Source organism: Hyperoodon ampullatus (assembly GCF_949752795.1).
Source record: "Hyperoodon ampullatus genome assembly, chromosome: 20".
Classification (NCBI taxonomy): Eukaryota; Metazoa; Chordata; class Mammalia; order Artiodactyla; family Ziphiidae; genus Hyperoodon; species Hyperoodon ampullatus.
Window position 1 is genome coordinate 26,086,992 of NC_136933.1, and position 20,067 is coordinate 26,107,058.

The window sequence follows — 20,067 nt, forward strand, 5'->3', positions numbered from 1 at the left end:
ATTTGGGAACATCAGATGTATCCTTTTGAGGAGCTTCCAGACTGTTCTTTTTTGTTTGCTTGTTTTTTGTTTTTTAACATCTTTATTGGAGTATAATTGCTTTACAATGGTATGTTAGTTTCTGCTGTATAACAAAGTGAATCAGTTATACATATACATCTGTTCCCATATCCCTTCCCTCTTGCGTCTCCCTCCCTCCCACCCTCCCTATCCCACCCCTCTAGGTGGTCACAAAGCACCGAGCTGATCTCCCTGTGCTATGTGGCTGCTTCCCACTAGCTATTTATTTTACAGTTGATAGTGTATATATGTCCATGCCACTCTCTCACTTTGTCCCAGCTTACCCTTCCCCATCCCCGTGTCCTCAAGTCCATTCTCTACATCTGCGTCTTTATTCCTGTCCTGCCCCTAGGTTCCTCATGACATTTTTTTTCTTTTAGATTCCATATATATGTGTTAGCATACGGTATTTGTTTTTCTCTTTCTGACTTACTTCATCTGTAGGACAGACTTTAGATCCATCCACCTCACTACAAATAACTCAATTTCGTTTCTTTTTATGGCTGAGTAATATTCCATTGCATATATGTGCCACGTCTTCTTTATCCGTTCCTCTGTTGATGGACACTTAGGTTGCGTCCATGTTCTGGCTGTTGTAAATAGAGCTCCCAGACTGTTTTTAAACGGACTGAACCTCATGTACTTCATAATGTAAATTTTCAATGTATTCTATACTATATTGTGCTGTATGTATAAATATAAATATGTTTGTATAAAATGTGTCCCTCATTTTAACTTTTTAATTTTCTTATTTATATCCATTTATGCTTTCATCTCTGAAGGCTTACAGGCACATCATTTTGTAACAAGAGCAGATGTTTTCATGAACCTTGGTACATTTACATCCATTGGTGCTGATAGAGTGTCATAACATGGGAGATAAATAATTGGAGCTTTTCCTTAATACTCATCGTTCTTTCTGATTTTTTAATCTCTCTGCTTTCCTTACAGTGGAATCTAGTTCATAATCCTTTGAGCAATAGTGCCACCTTTTCCTTAAAATACATTTCATAAGTTGAACTATAAGGCACTTTGAATGGAGAAGAAGAGGATTTTTCGAAAGACATTGGGTCTCTTTAAATATGTCCTTCGGAAAATCGAATTCTATTAAAATTTATGTGCCACCCAGCAAGCTCCTTGAGAGCAAGGGCAAGTATTCAATCATCTTGTTTCTGTCCTTGGTGTCCAATAAATGTGTGTTAGATGAATGACTCATTTTGCTGGGTAAACATATTTGGGGAGAGCATTTTAACACCAAAAAACACCTCCTAAGAGGGGTTGTTCTGCTGTGGTCCTTACCGATGATGCAGGCCTCTGGGTTCCTCTCTGTTTATACGGACTCTGCGTACACAGTTCACTAATATTGACCTCTGTTTTGTGTCTCTTTGGAAAAATAAATTGTAGTGAAAGATGCTAGCAAATTGAATTTCAAAGAATAAACCTCAGAAATGCTGAATGTCAAAGGTTTAAGTGGATACCTTCTATTCTGGTTACACTCAGCAATTTCTAATACAAATATGGGTAGTAAGGCCAGTTTTGTGATATGTGACTTAGAGAGTCTTGGGATCAACAGTGTTTTCAGTAAAATGGACCGGAGGAGCCTTTCAGTGGAGCCAGAGGGACCCTGGGGGGACGCTGTTCTCTGTAAAAATCCAGGTGTGGCTTCAGCTGCCACTTGGAATACTCAGCATCCAGGAAACACAGTTTCATCATCACACAGAGGGCTTAGAGGGTCATAAACTCAACAGCGGGCTCTTTAAATAAGCAGAAAGGACATGTATGAGAAAATAAGGAAGGATCTCCAGCAGGGAAAGAGCCTCACTGGGAACTGCCGTAGTGAAGCCAGTGCCTGCCAGCCCCATTGTGCAAACACCTCTCGGTTTGACACCCCCGGGCTGAACCCCGGCCACATGACCTTGTAAACGAGATACTGCCGTTAGTATGGACTCTGCTTTGTGATCCTGGCTTTCACCCAGGTCTGGGGGAATGCATCTCATCAGAGGAGCGTAGGTCATGTGCCCTTCCCCCGGCTCCAGGGGAGTCTGAGAAAGGAACTAGTTAACGTGTGTAGTCCTGCAAGAGGAACCCACCTCTGCCTGTCACAGTGGCGAATTCTCTAAACAAACAACAACAAAAGGACTGAGACGTCTGTGAGCCAAACAGATGACAAAGACCATCACCACATAATGTAAAAATAAAACGCCCCAGGCAGGAGCTCCGGAGAACTAACTCTGCTACAGAAAACCGCCGTACACTCTGGAGTGTGTTATGTATGTGCTAGATATCTGTTTGAGACATTTATCTGTGAATTCACTGTATATGTATGAGATGTGCACGTATACATGTAGCATGTATACATATAATTAGACCAACACAAATGGAGAGAGAAATTGTGATGGAAACTGCAATGTTGCTAAGATGTTAATTCTCTGCAGATTGAGGTATCATTTCAATGCAACCTCAGTCAAAGCTGATGCAATTCAAAGCCGCCTCACTTTTTAGAGAAACGGACAGGAAGATTCTAAAATGTGTGTGAAAACGCAAAAGACCGGGGCTTCCCTGGTGGCGCAGTGGTTGGGAGTCCGCCTGCCGATGCGGGGGACACGGGTTCGTGCCCCGGTCCGGGAAGATCCCACATGCCGCGGAGCAACTAAGCCCGTGCGCCATGGCCGCTGAGCCTGTGCGTCCGGAGCCTATGCTCCGCAACGGGAGAGGCCACGGCAGTGACAGGCCCGCGTACCGCAAAAAAAAAAAAAAAAAAAAAAGCAAAGGACCTTAGAAGAGCCTAAACAATCCTGACAAAGAAGAACAAAGTTGGACAACTCACACTATCTGATTTTTTCCAGCCCTAGAACCAGCTGTCTCTTCAAGGATCCCTGTTGCCTTTCAGGAGCATGGCGTTTAGAAACCAAGATCTGGCACTGGCTGTGCTCACTGCTGGTTTCCTTAGCAGGCAGAGCTGGTATACACGCTTATATCTGTACTTATGTACTTTGTCTACCCATCTGCATCTGTATCGAGCTGGACATGGATTCATGCCGATGTCTCTGACTATAACCTAATACAACACGGTTCGTGCCAGCGTTTCTCCCTCCCCCTGCTTATCTGTACAAGATAGGTTTAATCTTCCATTGAGACTTCCTCTTTGAACCAATGTAGAAGACTGATGTTGTTTTGTTTTGTCTTTGTTCTTTCTAGTTGAAACACTTTATTGTCTAGTGATTGAAATTTATTGTACTAAGGTGCTGTAACACTGAGGTGCTATGCTAGTCAGCAACGTTGTTAGCATGTGTCAGACCCTACTGACTAATTCACACAAAGATTTTATTTGATCTTTTGCCACTTTGCCAAAGACAGTAATGATAGCTTTACTTGATAGAGAGCAGGCATGTGAGTATAGCAGGAGATCCAGCTCCTTGGTCTGTTTTATTCATATATTTTTAAAAAGTTTGGAAAGTTGATAAAGGCATTTCATTAATTAATGCTTAAAACAACTGAAACCAAATACATGCCAAAGTTCCTGCTTGACACGTGTCCCTCAAAAGATATTATCTCTTGGGCTTCCCTGGTGGCGCAGTGGTTGAGAGTCTGCCTGCCAATACAGGGGACACGGGTTCGTGCCCCGGTCCGGGAAGATCCCACATGCCACGGAGCGGCTGGGCCCGTGAGCCATGGCCGCTGAGCCTGCGCATCCGGAGCCTGTGCTCCGCAACGGGAGAGACCACAGCGGTGAGAGGTCCGTGTACTGCAAAAAAAAAAAAAAAAAAAAGATATTATCTCTTTCAACATATACAAAGCCAAGAAAGGCATAGTTAAGGGAAGGAATATTACCTACATAGTTTTATATATCAGCTTTTCAGCATGACAGAGAAAAGGCAGAGTTCCTTCATTTAGAAGCTGAGTCTCTTCTTCACGTACTCTGCCAAAATACATAGTCTGACCAAAAGATAGTTTTGATAATCTTCTCATCTTTTTTTTTTTTTAGTTTCTGCTTTATAACAAAGTGAATCAGTTATACATATACATCTGTTCCCATATCCCTTCCCTCTTGCGTCTCCCTCCCTCCCACCCTCCCCATCCCACCTCTCCAGGCGGTCACAAAGCACCGAGCTGATCTCCCTGTGCTATGCGGCTGCTTCCCACTATCTATCTACCTTACGTTTGGTAGAGTATATATGTCCATGCCTCTCTCTCACTTTGTCACAGCTTACCCTTCCCCCTCCCCGTATCCTCAAGTCCATTCTCAAGTAGGTCTGTGTCTTTATTCCTGTTTTACCCCTAGGTTCTTCCTGACAATTTTTTTTCTTAGATTCCGTATATATGTGTTAGCATACGGTATTTGTCTTTCTCTTTCTGACTTACTTCACTCTGTATGACAGACTCTAGGTCTATCCACCTCATTACAAATAGCTCAATTTCGTTTCTTTTTATGGCTGAGTAATATTCCATTGTATATATGTACCACATCTTCTTTATCCATTCATCCGATGATGGACACTTAGGTTGTTTCCATCTCCGGGCTATTGTGAATAGAGCTGCAATGAACATTTTGGTACATGTCTCTTTTTGAATTGTGCTTTTCTCAGGGTATATGCCTAATGGTGGGATTGCTGGGTCATATGGTAGTATTTGTAGTTTTTTAAGGAACCTCCAAACTGTTCTCCATAGTGGCTGTACCAATTCAGATTCCCACCAGCAGTGCAAGAGTGTTCCCTTTTCTCCACACCCTCTCCAGCATTTATTGTTTCTAGATTTTTTGATGATGGCCATTCTGAACGGTGTGAGATGATATCTCATTGTAGTTTTGATTTGCATTTCTCTAATGAGTAAAGATGTTGAGCATTTTTTCATGTGTTTGTTGGCAGTCTGTATATCTTCTTTGGAGAAATGTCTATTTAGGTCTTCTGCCCATTTTTGGATTGGGTTGTTTGTTTTTTTGATATTGAGCTGCTTATAAATTTTGGAGATTAATCCTTTGTCAGTTGCTTCATTTGCAAATATTTTCTCCCATTCTGAGGGTTGTCTTTTGGTCTTGTTTATGGTTTCCTTTGCTGTGCAAAAGCTTTGAAGTCTTCTCATCTTTTAATCCTTGCTAATAAAGATGAACAAATACTCATCACATGGACATCGGCTAGTCTAATCAGATGGACCAAACAGGTCACTTTTCAGAACCTGTTTTCATATCTAAATTGAGTCACTGCAGACCTAACTTTGAAATATTTGGGGATTTTCCAGAAATCTTTCTGTTATTGATTTCTAGTTTAATTTATTTTGGTCCAAGAACATACTTTGTATGATTTCTATTCTTTCAAATTTGCTAAGGTTTGTTTTATAATATAGCCTATTTTGATGAATGCCCAATGTGCACTCAGTTGAGGAGAATATGGATGATGCTGCTGTGGGTTGGAGACCATCTGCCCTTAAGACAGAGAGCTATTGGTGTCCGAATAGACCAGGGTTTCTCAACCTCAGCACTAGTGATATTTGGGGCCAGACGACTCTTTTCAGTTGACGACTGTCTGTGCACGATCGAGTTTTGGTAGCATCTCTGCCTCTGCCCAGCGCCCACCCCCAAGTTGTGACAACAAAATATCTCCAGGCATTTCCAGTTGTCCCGCAGGAGGTGAAATCTCTCAGGATAAGGAAAACTCAAAAAGACAGAATATATCAACGTGACAGAAGAGTGAGCGTAACCATCACAATTTAAAACTTCTCACCAAGAGGCTCCAGTAAGAAGGGCACAAGGCAGGCCACAAAGTGAAGGAAAATATTTGAAATGCTTATCTGACAAAGGATTTGAATACAGAATACATAAAGAACTCCCACAAAACAAAACTATAAAGAAAAATAACCCGATTAAAAATGGGGGGGAAAAGTTGAAAAGTCACTTCACAAAAGAAGATGTACAAATAACCAATCATCACATCATTAGTCATCCAGGAAATGAGGAGTAAACTTTAAGGAGACACCACTTCACTTTCAGCACAATGGCTCAGCTTGAGAAGAATGACAACCCAGAATGCTGATGGGCGTGTGGGTGAGGGTTACAGAAAAGAAACTGTCAGAATTCATTGAGTCCTGAATATGAGATCTGCACATTTCACACGTATCAGTTTGTCTCAATTTATAACAATGTAGTGGTATTTATTTTTCTATTCCTTGATTTCTATTTTAGAAAAAAATTATGTTCTTTTGATGACTTCACCTAGGTTTGTTCTTTTCAAAAAAAAATCAAACGGTTGAAATGTTTTGTTCGGACAAAATCTGACCCGGAAAAATGGGGGCCCCATCTGAGCGGCCCCCCGTCAGCTCCCCCAGGTGTGTCCTAAGACGTTTCTACCAAACTCCCAGACATTGTGCATTAGGAACACCTACGCTCCCGTCTGCGTCCCCGACACCATGACCCTGAGCACACCTCCGTTGTAGCACTGCCAGATGTAAGAAAGACAAACAGTGAAATTTGAGTTTCAGGTAAACAGTGCATTTTTTTAGTATAAGGATATCCCATTTGGGACACGTTTGGAACATACTGATATTAAGAGTTACTTGCTGTTCCTCTGAAGTTCAAACTCAACTGGGTGCCCTGCGTTTTTATCTGGCAGTTATTCCTCTATCTTTGCTGTCTTCCGTGCCTGACGCTCTTCCTGGAACCCGCTCGAGGAAGTCTGCAGAATTTAGTGGGAAGGTACAAAGGCCTTTCCCCGCAGGGGGTGCCGGCCAGTAAAATCATACACGTGAGCAACAGAGGAGCAGAACCAGAGCAGCAGGTGCAAACGGTCGAGCGAGGCACGAGGGGAAAGTGCAGGACGCGAGGGCAGCCTCGGCAGAGGATAGGGAGTTCACGGACTCCGGGCGGCAGGCAGCTCATCCCTAACGAACCCCGGACGTCAGCCACCTCCTCTCCGGATGCGTTTCCAGCCACGTGACGTGAGCCATTCCTCCGTGAGCACCCCCCCCAGCCTTCAAGTCAGATGAAGGAACCTGATTCTGAGCCTGTTTCCTTACCCGTTTCAGAAGCCCCCATAGAGGCAGGAAGGTCTCAGATGTCCCCAGGCCCCGAGTGCCAGGTCCTCCAGTGTCACTTTTAGGGTCTGAGCGCTGGCGTTGTCCCCAAAGACACCCCGGCCCAGCATGGTGTAATTAGGGCACAGGCACACCTTCATCTCCTGCAACTGCAATTAAAGCTTAAAGGACCCTTTTAGTCTAAATATGGAAATAATCTGGAAAAAAAACATTTTCTGAAATCACTTAATTGCAAGCTTATGTGACATGTGTACTGAAAGACATTAGAATAATTTCCATTTTGTAGGAGGAATAGCACACACACATCTATATCTCACACACACACACACACTTTCTCACACCCCTGTGATGTAATGATGTTTAGAATGTTCCATTCTCCATGTAATGCAGTGAAGACAGTGGTCATAGATGCACGCCATTCCAGTCAGATTCCATTTATAAAAATGTGAAGTTGCCCTCTGTATCTAGAATAAACACATTTAGTTTGAAAAAGAAAATGTTTTCTTTTATTTCTCCTTCATACAACCTACTTAGAGTCTTTACTGTTTTTCTAAGGTGACAGAAATAAAGAGAATTGTTTATTTTGTCTAAATATTCAAGCATATCCACGTGGATCTGAATAGCTGAATACAGAGGCCTGGCATGTATTTTGTTACGTGAATTTGTTTTTACAATGATCCGAAGTCACAGAAGAGGTTTGTGAGCCTGTGATCCAGCAAACAACTCTGACACAGTCTGCAGAGGGAAAGGAAGAAGTAGAAAACTAGGAAACCGCTTTTATACAACTGCTTTTCACTCTTATGGCTTTCCAAAATAGGTTTCCAATCTCATTTACACACATATGACTTGTCTAACGTGGGCATCATTTGAAAGGGAAAAAAACTGGAAAAAATGTTTCATGTTATTTTAGAAAACGTTCTATGGTTTCCTCTTTAGAAATTCTGAGCCACCGGAAAGTCTGTACATGAAGATGTATTTCCATGCCTGACAACTGGGATGTCGAAGTAGGAGGGAATAACTGAGGGGCTTCAAAGGAACTTCAAAGTGGTATCAACTCCCGAAGACGGATTTCTGAGGAAGAGCAGAACTCCGTCGTCAGGAATTGAGGGAGAGGGACAGGTCCTGGGGTGCCGGCCCCGGTCCCAGTGGGTCCCGGCAGCCCTGCCCCTCCACCGTCGACTCTCCTCCCCGTCTCAGCTCCTGATCCATCTGGGGTCTGTGATTTGTGAGGATCGCTGGCCTTCCTGGGCAGTATTAGAAGATGCCAAGCTATTAAAATGTTTAAAGTTCTATTAACCCTAATGAGGCACAGTTGGTTTTTTTTTTAACTGTTTAAAACATTTGGTGATAGAGGACCAGACCTCGTGGGCCCTTCCGCTCCTGTGACTCAGCAGCTGCAATCTTGGGGCTAAAAGTGTGAGTTTCGGAGCCAGGCTGCCTGGCCCCGGAGTCTAGCTCTGAGTTCGCCCCGGGGGCACCTGGGCAAGGTGCGCCTCGGTCTCCCTGTTTGCACGATGAGGCCCTACTGTGTGGGGTTCCCGCGAGCGCTGAATGGGTTGGTACCGGGTTGGAAGCTTACAGGGATCCAGCATAACAGTGTATAGCAAACGTTAACTGTTGTGAGTCTGTAAAAGAAAACAGCCTGATTAGCTTTCTATAGTGGAAGCTCTTCTTTAAGAGGCTACCCTGTGTTGGAATAAGGAGATGGTTGGGAGTTTTTAAAATGTATTTGAAACGTAGAATCACAAATACATGGAATCGTGTGTGGGTACCACCCAGCTACCACCAAAGGGGCATTTGCTGTAGTTCTGAGTCACCCCCCGGCTCATGGCGCCAGGCTCTGGTCTGGAAATCTGGATACAGAGATCAAGAAGACACAGCCCTTCTCCTGAAGATTCTCAGAACTTCAATTTGAGAATGTTGAAATGATGAAGAGCGGTGTTAATCAGCAGGGAAAGCTCTTCTATCGGAAGGAAGTAAGATGAAAGTGCTAACAGGTAGAAATCATCCTGTGAGGTCAGCGATTCAAGGGAACAGAAGGAGAAGGGAACCCAGACAGGTTTCACTTTTGCAAAAACAAACATGAGGCCGAGAGCCTGAGGGTCCGCGCAGCACACCTCCACACACACCACCGAGGCCGTGATGCTCAGGCCCCTGCAGGTGACCTTGGACTAAACACGGTGCAGGTGAGGCTGACGAGGTCACGTCCAAGCTAGCCTGCGCCCCACGTGGCGGCCGTGGGCGCTGTGGGTGGTCGCACACCTGTCTGCTCCCAGCTGCGGGCCCACGGAGGCGCAAAGGGACCCGCGGCCGTGCTGGTGCAGACCCCGGCCCGGAGCAGCGGGGCTGACGAGGAGTTGGGCAGGGGCTTGCACCCTTTACGAGCCAAGGTCGGAGCTGGCTCCACACTCACTTCTCTCCCATTCCCTTTCCTTGCTTTTCTTTTTTTTTTCTTTGTTTTTTTGTTTTGAGTAGAGAGGAGGAAGGCAGGAGCTGGAATATGTTATACACCTGGTTTTAAAACAAAAATTACTATTATAATAATTTATTATATAAATTGTATTCTATTAATATCTAAAAATACATATTATTAATTTTACCCAAAATAATGACTTTATAAGAAATGGGCTTTGCTTAATCAGAACTTTTCATTGAGCCCATTTTTTCCTCTTCTGCCCCATTTCTAAAGAAGTAAGGCACAGAGAAAACAATTTACATCAAGAATTTACTTTGAAAAAAAGGGAACATTCTTCAGCCAAATAGGAGTCAGAATTAGCAACCTCATATTTATACACATTTTTATACACAGGCCTGTGCACTGATCCTATTTAATGTTCCTATTGTGACCTGCAATACGAAAGAAGAATAAACTCATTATTTGTGTCCACATTATTCCAGTTTGGGGTCAAATAAGAGGAATTCTTACTATATTGTGGAAAGTCTGTCACCAAAACCTGAAAGGAGTTCAGTTAGTCAGAAACGCAAGCTAAGCCGAGCCTTCTACATGCCAGACACCCTCAAGGTTTTCCCATACTTTTAACATTTTGCAAAATAACAAGAAGGGATACCAGGGCTTCCCTGGTGGCGCAGTGGTTGAGAGCCCGCCTGCCGATGCAGGGGACACGGGTTCGTGCCCCGGTCCGGGAGGATCCCACATGCCGCGGAGTGGCTGGGCCCGTGAGCCATGGCCGCTGAGCCTGCGCGTCCGGAGCCTGTGCTCCGCAACGGGAGAGGCCACAACAGTGAGAGGCCCGCGTACCGCAAAAAAAATTAAAAAAAAAAAAAAGAAGGGATACCAGAGGAAATAGATTTTTAAAGCTGTTTGAGAGAAAATGATCATTATGATAACAACATGGATTTGACTTTTCAGTCTGCTCTCTGCCTGTATTGCGTGATCTGCACAACTTTTCATAAGTTAAAACTGAAGGCAAGCCTTCGATTTTTTTCTTTTATTTTTCTGAGTGTGTAAAGTTGCTAAAAGCTACCATGATTTTTATGAGACTCTCATGGTGTTTTGACCCCAGTTCGCTCTTATGGTGTGTGAGTTACCTGTGCTTTCAGCACTTTTTTATTCTATGTGGAGTGATCCTAATGTCACTACCTGATCATAAAAAGTCAGGTTTCAAAACAAGTTTGTAAATAGGCTCCCCCATTGCTTTTGAGGAAATCGCATCTGTGCGAGTGTCTGTCAGGAATGTTTACATGAGGCAAAGGTGTCCACCGCAGGCCGAAGTTTGGTAACAGCTTCTGGGCGATGCTCGCACAGTCCCTGCGGCAATGCTCACGGAAGCCTCTTCTCTTCTCTCCGTGTCTTTCCTGTAGCCAGAGCTACCTGCAAGCTGCCAGCGACGGGCCTGCCGTCCACAGCCTGGACCCCTCTGCCAACTACAGCTCCCCGAAATTCCGCTCCCGGAACCAGAGCTACATGCGGGCCGTCAGCACCCTCAGCCAGGCCAGCTGCGTCAGCCAGGTGGGGTCCCTCCTCCCTCCTACCACCCCCTGAGTCAGCCCCTGCCAGGGTCGCAGATGCACATTCCAGCCTGGAGTCATTCTGGCCTGGTTGCGCCCCCCAGGAACTTTATAAGATTAATTGCGGGGGCAGGGGCTGCATTTATGGCTCTGTCATTCTTTCTCCCACCTGCTCTGAGCTGGGGTGCCTGACTAGCTGGCCATCTTGGCCTCCGTCCCGTCTGTGCTGAGCAGGCTCCTTCCCTGTGTCACACCCCCCATGTGGAGGCTCTGGGAGGCTCCCCAGCCCCTGCCCCACCGTCTGCTTTGTCTCTGTGGACCTGAATCCTCCAGGGACCTCACATGAGTGACTCATACAGTATGTGTCCTTCTGTGTCTAGTTTATTGCACTTTACCCCAGGTCCATTCATACAGTAGCCTGTTTCAGAATTTGCTTCCTTTTTAAGGTTGAATTACATTCCATTGTGTGAATGGACCACGTTGTGTTTGTCCATCAACAGACACTTGGGTTGCTTCCCCTTCTTGGCTACTGTGAGTAACATGGCTGTGAACACGGGTGTACGAATGTCTGTTCACGTCCCTGCTTTCAGTTCTTGTGCACGTAGACCCAAAAGTGGCATTGCTGCATCAGACAGGTGTTCTAGTTTTAACCTTCTGAGGAAACTCTGTATGGTTTGTCGCAGCGGCTGCGCCATTTTTCACCCCTAGCAGCTGTGCGCACGGTCCCAGGGCCCCCATACCCTCACCGTCATGCTTGCTCTGGAATTATCATCCATCCTGACACCTGAGGAGCCCACCCCCAGCTGTATGTCGACCTCTCTGCTACCAACGGGACAGTCACCTTTCTCACCATCTTCCCAATGTTCTCTTCTTTGGTTTCTCGGTGCCCACATTCTCCAGAAGCACTTTAAGTGCTTTTCTGCGTTTATGGTTCACCAAAGAAATTGGTTGCTTCAGCCCACACTGGTTACTTACCACACTGGCTTAACATCCTCCTGGGACATTTCCAGTGGGCCTGAGCTGTGGTTTGAGTTGCCAAGCAAAACACCCACTTTTCCAAATCTCCCTCAAGCTAGTGAACAGATCAGCTCTCAGAGGACAGGTCATTTCAGTTCCTGTCTAGACCAGTTTGAGATCCTTCTCAACTACTTGTTTGGGTGAAAAAAATGTCCCCTTCATTTCTAGAACCTCACTGATCAGTTTTGTAGCTGGAAGCACCGGCCGAATGGTCCTCACGGAAATGTCCATCCCTCGTTTTTGAAATGCACGTGCAAGCTTGATAGCGTCTCTTCCCGGTGGAGAAGCTCCTGGGCGCAGGCGGGTTTGCAGAAAGGGAGGGATCCACCGAAATCCTGCATCCTGGAGCTGGTGGATGCTGGCAGCATCACTCAGTTTCTGGCTCTTTCAGGTTGTCTAACGTGGATCTTTGACATAAATGACATAAAACAATCTGAGACTTTTTGATATAATTCCACGTAAGGGAAAACTTAGATTGAAAGGAATTTGTACTCCAGAAAATGTCATATTTCAGACCAGTGTGAGTGTTTCAGATGCGTTTCCCTCACTAGGCACCCAGGGCAATCATGGTGGGGTGTCGTCATTTGTCTTTGCCCTGAATTTGTGTGTCTCTTTCCAACGTCAGACACCCTCAAACCATTCGGATGATGCAGTCGCCCATTAATTTTTCTCTGGTCTTTTCTGACTGAACAACCTGAAGATTCTCGTTCTTACCCTGGGCTTCGGGCCAGCAGTCCTGCCTTTAAATCCCCTCAGCACCTTCCTCCATGGGCTACTCTCACTGGGAGTTGTCCAGTGAAAGGAAAGGAGCCATTATTCTAGCTCCTGAATAATCTCAGGTAGAAGCCGGGGAATCAGGTAAAGCATCTCAGGTAGAAGCCGGGGAATCAGGTAAAGCATCTCAGGTAGAAGCCGGGGAATCAGGTAAAGCATCTCAGGTAGAAGCCGGGGAGCCAGGTAAAGCATCTTAGGTAGAAGCCAGGACCCATAGCCAAGTCTGCAGTTAGAGGTGGGCAGAAGGTGTCTTCCCTATTGAAGAGGAAATCTGATTCTTTTACCTGCTTTTACTCTGTGAACAATTAGAGGGAAAGGATTAATTTGGTGTTTAAAACAATACTTTTTTATTTACCTGTCAACATAACCAGGGGTGTTCAGGAAGTTGTGCGTGACATCTCAAGCAGTGGAATGAATGACTAATGGACGTGCTGGGCTGAGACAGTGACCAGGTCGTGGCAGCTGTAAGGACACGGCTGGGAGGAGAGACTGGGTGCTGGGGAACCGAGGGGGTCGGAGGGCAGAGTCTGCCTGTGCAGGGAGACCAGCCCAGGTTTCCGGGCCCCTCCGTGAGCCCCGTCTGTGGCCTCTGCCTGAGCCCTGATTCCACTCACACCTTCCCACGTCCCCCAGAGCCTCAGCCCTCCCGTGTCAGAGTCACTGCAAGCATCCCCACACACGCTTCCGTGTTGACATGTACGGTGCCCCCCCCGGGGGGTGGGCCCTAAATACAGGAGCAGTGAGGGCGGGGCCGTTCATCCAAGTCCCCTCCAACCACGGGGCAAACACCAGCCCCCCAGGCCCACCCCCGCCTCTGCCCACGAACCCTGGGCCTGGGAGCAGCTGCACGTCACCTGCCCAACTGGGGCTTTTCGTTCTTAAAATTCCCATCCCTCCCTGACCCCATGCTCTGTAACCTTGCCTTAGCACTCTGTGTCACTTTGTTGGGTTTCCATTTAAAACCTCTAGACTGGGCTCCTGGGAAATACACTAGCGTCACCACCTAAAAACCTCAGAAGGCATGTCCCGCCATCAGCTGCACACACGGAGGCCCTCAGCTCACCCGACGGTCAGGCCCCTGCGTGCACACCTCCTACGACCCCTCCACTAGCCAAAGCCTGATCATTTCTTTTTAAAATACAGTTAGAACGTTTAGGTTCCCAGGGTGACTCTCTACCTGGAAATTAAATCTCAGGCTTGAAAATAATGACTTGACCTGCGGAACCATCAAACAAAGCGCAGGCACTACCATCCCAGACTGAAGGAGGGAAACAGCATCGCCGGAGTTTAGGTGGTTCCCATACTGTGTGTACCCAGCAGCACCGTCCCGGTCATGGGCCTGTGCTGCTGTCCTGGGACAAGGATGTGAGTGTGTTGCCAAGCTGGGTGCTAGTTTCCAGGACGCTGAGAGGAAGCAGAGTGAGATCAGCTTGAGCCGTTTCCATGAGTCTCGCGGGTACAGCCTCCACGCCTGGGGTTGTCTGAGCTGTAAACAGTCCAGGACGCGAAGGCATCACCTGGAAATGGAGAAGGAGGGAAGACTAATATTCTGAACAGCGTGCGAGACCCTTAAGCTCCCCGTCTCTCTTGCAGTGGTAATAACTGCCAGCCATCCTTTAAAGTTCTGCCTCGGGGTCCACGGGCTTTCAAGGACATCTTGGGAGTTGGCAGTGTTCCTTAGTGTTTGTAAGAAATAACACAATAAGCTGTTTCCCAAGCGTAGTGATTCCCAATGCTGATTTGAAATTAATTATGCTGAAAATGGAAGGTGGTAAGTGAAGGTGGGGGGTGACCTGTGCTCTCTTTTCTTTTGCGACGTGGCCGTGATGACCTTGGCTGGGTCTCACCATCACCCGGGCTGTCGGTCTTTCCAGATGAGCGAGGCGGACCTCAATGGGCAGCTTGAGTCGGTGTGTGAATCCGTCTTCAGTGAAGTGGAGTCTCAGGCCATGGACGCCCTGGACCTCCCGGGAGGCTTCCGCACACGGAGTCACAGTTACCTGCGAGCCATTCAAGCTGGTTACTCCCAAGACGATGAACGTATCCCCATGGTGATTCCCTCTGACGTCAGCTCAACTGCCAGACCCACGGCAGGTAAGGGACACTCTCTGACCTTCCGGGGGCACATAGGGGCATGTGCCACCTGTGTCCTGCGAGGAGTGGGTGTAAGTTACCCTCCAAACGTTTGGACACTTCCCAGTTACGCTTGTGACATGGTCCTGTTTGCAATGGTGTCTTGAAACATTTCTTTCATAGATAACCTTTCTTCTTCTTAGGATGAAATCTGTTGCTTGTCAAGGTACTTTACAATACTCAAGTAGAGTCTTCATAAAGTTTTATATAGGAAAATTTGGAAGGTGATTGTGTTTCAAATACCAAAGATGAACAGATTGCAGGAAAGCCTCAGCTGACGTGCGATGACTCCTAGGGTCCTTCAGCGCGGGTCCACCCTGGTCTCTGTGGCCTGGTGAGCAGATCCATAACCATGATTCAGTGCCACAGAGCAAATCGATTGTTCATGTAAATTCACTCATCTTCTAGGGGCTGTGCAGGTTCAAGGTCACAGTTTCCTTCAGTTCTTAGAGAGAACCACATCCACCCCTTTGAAAATTTACCACCTAAACTAAATATTGCTGCACTATGGTTATTTATACAACACAGTGAATAAGCATGGCCTGGGGACACCCCTAAAACAGCCAGCATCGAAGTCGCCGAGCCACATAGAAAGGCCAAGCCAAGCAGCCCAGGCCAGGCGCAAGCAGTGATGCGAGGAGTGTGAGATCTGGACCTGCGGTCGTGTGGGGTAGGGGGAACAGGGACAGATCTGGGAAGGACTGGAGAGAAGCTGGCTCAGGTGACAGCACTGGGGACCAGAGTGGGGGAGGGCCCGCGTCACCACGCCGTGGACGGAGCTGGGTGTGTCTGAAGCCAAGACAGCGCGACTTTGGGGCGACTGCGTGTAATTACAAGTTGCAGGCCTCAGGCCGCTGCCGTAAACCTCTGCTGCCCCACGCAGCACCTGTAGGTGGGACGCAAGGCGAACCAGATTCCAACCCGCTCCATCATCCCTCTAAGACCTTGGGCAGGTTAGCTTTTCAGATTTTTGGTTCTCCTCCAAGAGAAGTGGTAGCTCTGAGTTAACTGATTAGGTCAGCCTGAGGATTAGTGAGCAGAGCGCTGTGGGCCTCGGTGATCTTTTTATGTTGTCCTGTGGCCCAGGGTGGAGGTGGTGATGCCCTCCGACAGCTGAGCCTGGGGCCTTCTGAAGAAACGCCGGGCGTCACCGTGGGTGCTGTTCTGGAAGCCCGGCCCTGCGGGAGCCACGCGGGGCTGCAGGGGCGGCCGTCGGGGGCTTGCGGGCGGCAGGACTGCACCCCTTGGGGACCCTGTTGTCTGTGAAGTTGGGGACCGCCCCTCGTAGGGGTGGGAAAAAATGTGGAAAATGAGCAAACTCAGGGAAGTAACGAGGCTTACAGTCCTTGCAGTTTATAAAAACACACTTAAGGGGTAATTACTGATGTAGTCACCCATATTCACTGAGTGTCTCCTACGAGCAAGTGACAATTAAGCACTCTCCTGGTCTTCAGAAATGCTTTGAAACAATAATTACCTAGTGGGAAATGACTTTATTATTTACAGAGCTGTCATTCCAGGGAGAATAAAAATAAAACAGGTTTCATAGAGAAAATACAAGAACCAGTGCAGAACTCAGACTAAAATTCTAATTTATGTACATATCATTTTACCAAGTACATTTTTGTATTCCCATCATGTATGCACCAAAAAAAAAAACCCAAAATGCTTCTCTTCAAAGTTTCTTCTGGATCTTGGCCTAGTTATGGAGTCACAGTTTCCTGAAGACTGTGGTAGAGCCAGAGAGCAGGCGTGCCTTCCAGAGTTAGGGAATGGTCTGGGAAATAAGAGAAGAGATGGAAAACCTTAGGAGAAATATCGAGTTGCCTTGAAATAATTGAAATATCGAATTACAAGTTGCCTTTTTGAAGAAATGTAGGTGCAGATGAAGCCTTAATTCCTCCCTTCCCCTGTTTTACTCTAAGCGTTGTAAACTAAGTATTTATATTTCTTTCCTAAATAGAATTGAGATGGCATGCAACAATAGTCTACTTAATAAGACTGTGAAAAATACCAAAGAAATGAGAAACTGTCTGGAAAAATGTAGAAAAACAAAAGCATCCAACTGAGCAGGATGTACATGCCCACTTTCTATTAAAGCTGAACTTCCAGTTAGATTCAGAGTCTCCTGTCAGAGAGGCAAAAACAGGGTTTCAATGATTTTGTGTTAAAATACTGCTTGGAAGATCATATAACATTTAAGAGCTATCCTTGGTTGACAGTGTGCATATGTGTTGAGAGAGAGAGAGATTATTTTGACACATTGATTTTCTTTTATACTTCTAAAATTAGCTTTTGAAAATAATTCCCCAAAAAAGTTATTTTCAAAGACATTCCCGGTGATTATTTTGAAGAATAAGATTTATTTAAATGTTTCTTTTTCAGCTTGAAACAGGAAAGTTGGTGTTCTTTTGTTGTCTCACCTATATGAATGCAAATATGTAATATTAATACAAATATGTAATGATTAATATTAATTAATAATATTAATTCTAATAGTAATTAAATATCAACCATATGCATGAAAGGCTCATTAAGAGCTTTAGAATATGTATTAGGCATTCTATTTTCATTTTTTTATTTTTTTATACAGCAGATTCTTATTAGTTATCTATTTTATACATATTAGTGTATACATGTCAATCCCAATCTCCCAATTCATCCCACCACCACCATCCCCCTGCCACTTTCCCCCCTTGGTGTCCATACATTTTTTCTCTACATCTGTGTCTCTATTTCCGCCTTGCAAACTGGTTCATCTGTACCATTTTTCTAGATTCCACATATATGCGTTAATATATGATATTTATTTTTCTCTTTCTGACTTACTTCACTCTGTATGACAGACTGTAGGTCCATCCACGTCTCTACAAATGACCCAATTTCGTTCCTTTTTATGGCTGAGTAATATTCCATTGTATATATGTACCACATCTTCTTTATCCATTCGTCTGTCGATGGGCATTTAGGTTGCTTCCATGACCTGGCTATTGCAAATCATGCTGCAATGAACATTGGGGGCGCATGTGTCTTTTTGAATTATGGTTTTCTCAGGGTATATACCCCGTACTGGGATTGCTGGGTCATATGGTTGCTCTATTTTTCGTTTTTTAAGGAACCTCCATACTGTTCTCCATAGTGGCTGTATCAATTTACATTCCCACCAACAGTGCAAGAGGGTTCCCTTTTCTCCACACCCTCTCCAGCATTTGTTGTTTGTAGATTTTCTGATGCTAGGCATTCTATTTTCAACCCTGCCAGGTTCATGCTGCTAGTAAATGTTTTGCTTGTTTGGGGGGCTTGAGTTCACTGGTTTTTCCCTCAACCCTTCAAGGCGGTGGTGATTCAGCTGACACAGACGCTTGCAATCTAACCTCCAGGGAGCTGAAATAGGACCAGAATCCACTGCTCAGCCCTGGGACCTGCAACCACGGGCGTATCTCCATCCCACTGTTTCTCTTCTTACGAAAAAACCCACTTACTGATTAGGGTCCTCTCGCTAAATGAAGTGGCTTTGAAAACATCTACTTTCATTTCACACATGGTTTCTTTCTCATCTGGAAATGATTTATCAGATAGATTTACTTGTCTAAATATGCATTTCACCCGATTTTCCTAGGGAGAGAAGGTTATTGATATCATGGAGGAAAACTCTATAAAATTAGATTATACTGATTTTTCTCTGGGTCAGAAATTGTCTCAACATATGTCAGAACTGATTCCAGAAGTCATTACAAGGAAGGGAAAATCCATACAAAGCACGACAGAGGAAACAGCCATAAACCTTGTTTTATTTGGTTGTTTGTTTGTATAGTACCTTGTCCCTGAAGCATACATCATGATTTCCAGTTCCCAAGACAGCCTCCATTGTGTGCAATCTGGCACCTTCCTAAGCTCTGGCCACGTGACTCCAGCCTGTTCCCCCATGACGTCCCCTCCAACTCCCACCCTCCTTCCTTCCTCAAGCCAGGACCCTTTGGGATTCCATGGGGCCATCACGATAGCAGGAGTGATCAGTCACTATAAGAAATAACTGTTTAACTCGTGGAGAAGTGAACCAGTCAGATTTAACATTTAACATCCTACGCCCTGAATAATCAGTGATTCAATAAATGAATTCATGCTTGCATAAAGAAATGGATGGATGAATGAATCATTCAGCTGGATTTTAGGATCCTGCAGAGATCCAAGTTCTGTGGGGCCGACGCCTCAGGCCTCCCAGGCAGCCCGCACCCTGCACCTGCGCCCCCCTCTTTGCTGCGCACCTGGCCGTGCTCACCTGGAGCTCTGCTTAGCCCTCCAGCTGGTCCCCTAAGTGCCTTCTCACCCACCCTCCACCCAACTTTCTGAAAATTCAGCCTGGTCCAGCACTGCCCACCTGGTACCCCCGTGGTTTTGTGGTTTCCATGAGCCGAGGCGACAGTGTCTGCAGCCAGTGTGTGACCTGGATGACCCGGCCCGGCCCCCAGCTGCCCTCTCACCCCCTCCTCTGGCACTCACCCCTCCTCACAGTCTCTCACTTCTGGGCTTTGGCATATCCTATTTGCTGAGACCAGAATTTGCTTTTTTGAATTTTTTTTTTTTTTTTTTTTTTTTTTTGCCTAATTCTTAGCTATGCTTTCAGAGTCAACCCAGGAATCATTTCCTCCAGGAAGCCTTCACTGATTTGCTCTTCATCTAATTCCTTCCCTCCTACCCCCCTATCAGATGCGTTCCAACAAAAATACATATTTACTAAAACAAAAAAATCCTAATTTTCATTTATGTTTAAAATGTACTGGGAATTCCCTGGCAGTCCAGTGGTTAGGACTCCACGCTTTCACTGCCGAGGGCCCGGGTTCAATCCCTGGTCGGGGAACTAAGATCCCATAAGCCGTGAGCTTGGCCACAAAAAAATAAAAAATAAATAAAATGTACTTCCCTTTTAAAGATATAGAGATATGAGATGGCAAAACATTTAGGCCACGGTAGCAAATTATATTTACTATTTGCGTATACTTACATCCTCTCATAAATATGTTTAGAAAGCATCAATACTATGGCTTTTATTTCTTACAATATGTTAGTTAAAAAAACATTAAATTAAAACAA

General features: G+C 45.6%; 1 protein-coding gene across 1 annotated transcript in view; it reads left to right on the plus strand.

Moving 5' to 3' along the window:
* DLGAP2 (DLG associated protein 2) overlaps nt 1–20,067 on the plus strand; it is a gene marked incomplete at its 3' end in the record, with an annotated part of 562,591 nt that overhangs the window by 497,677 nt on the left and 44,847 nt on the right. Inside the window, exons 6-7 of the mRNA XM_079726609.1 lie at nt 10,906–11,053; nt 14,718–14,937. Of these exons, the coding sequence (XP_079582735.1) occupies nt 10,906–11,053; nt 14,718–14,937 (368 nt within the window). The remainder of the gene's footprint in view (nt 1–10,905; nt 11,054–14,717; nt 14,938–20,067) is intronic.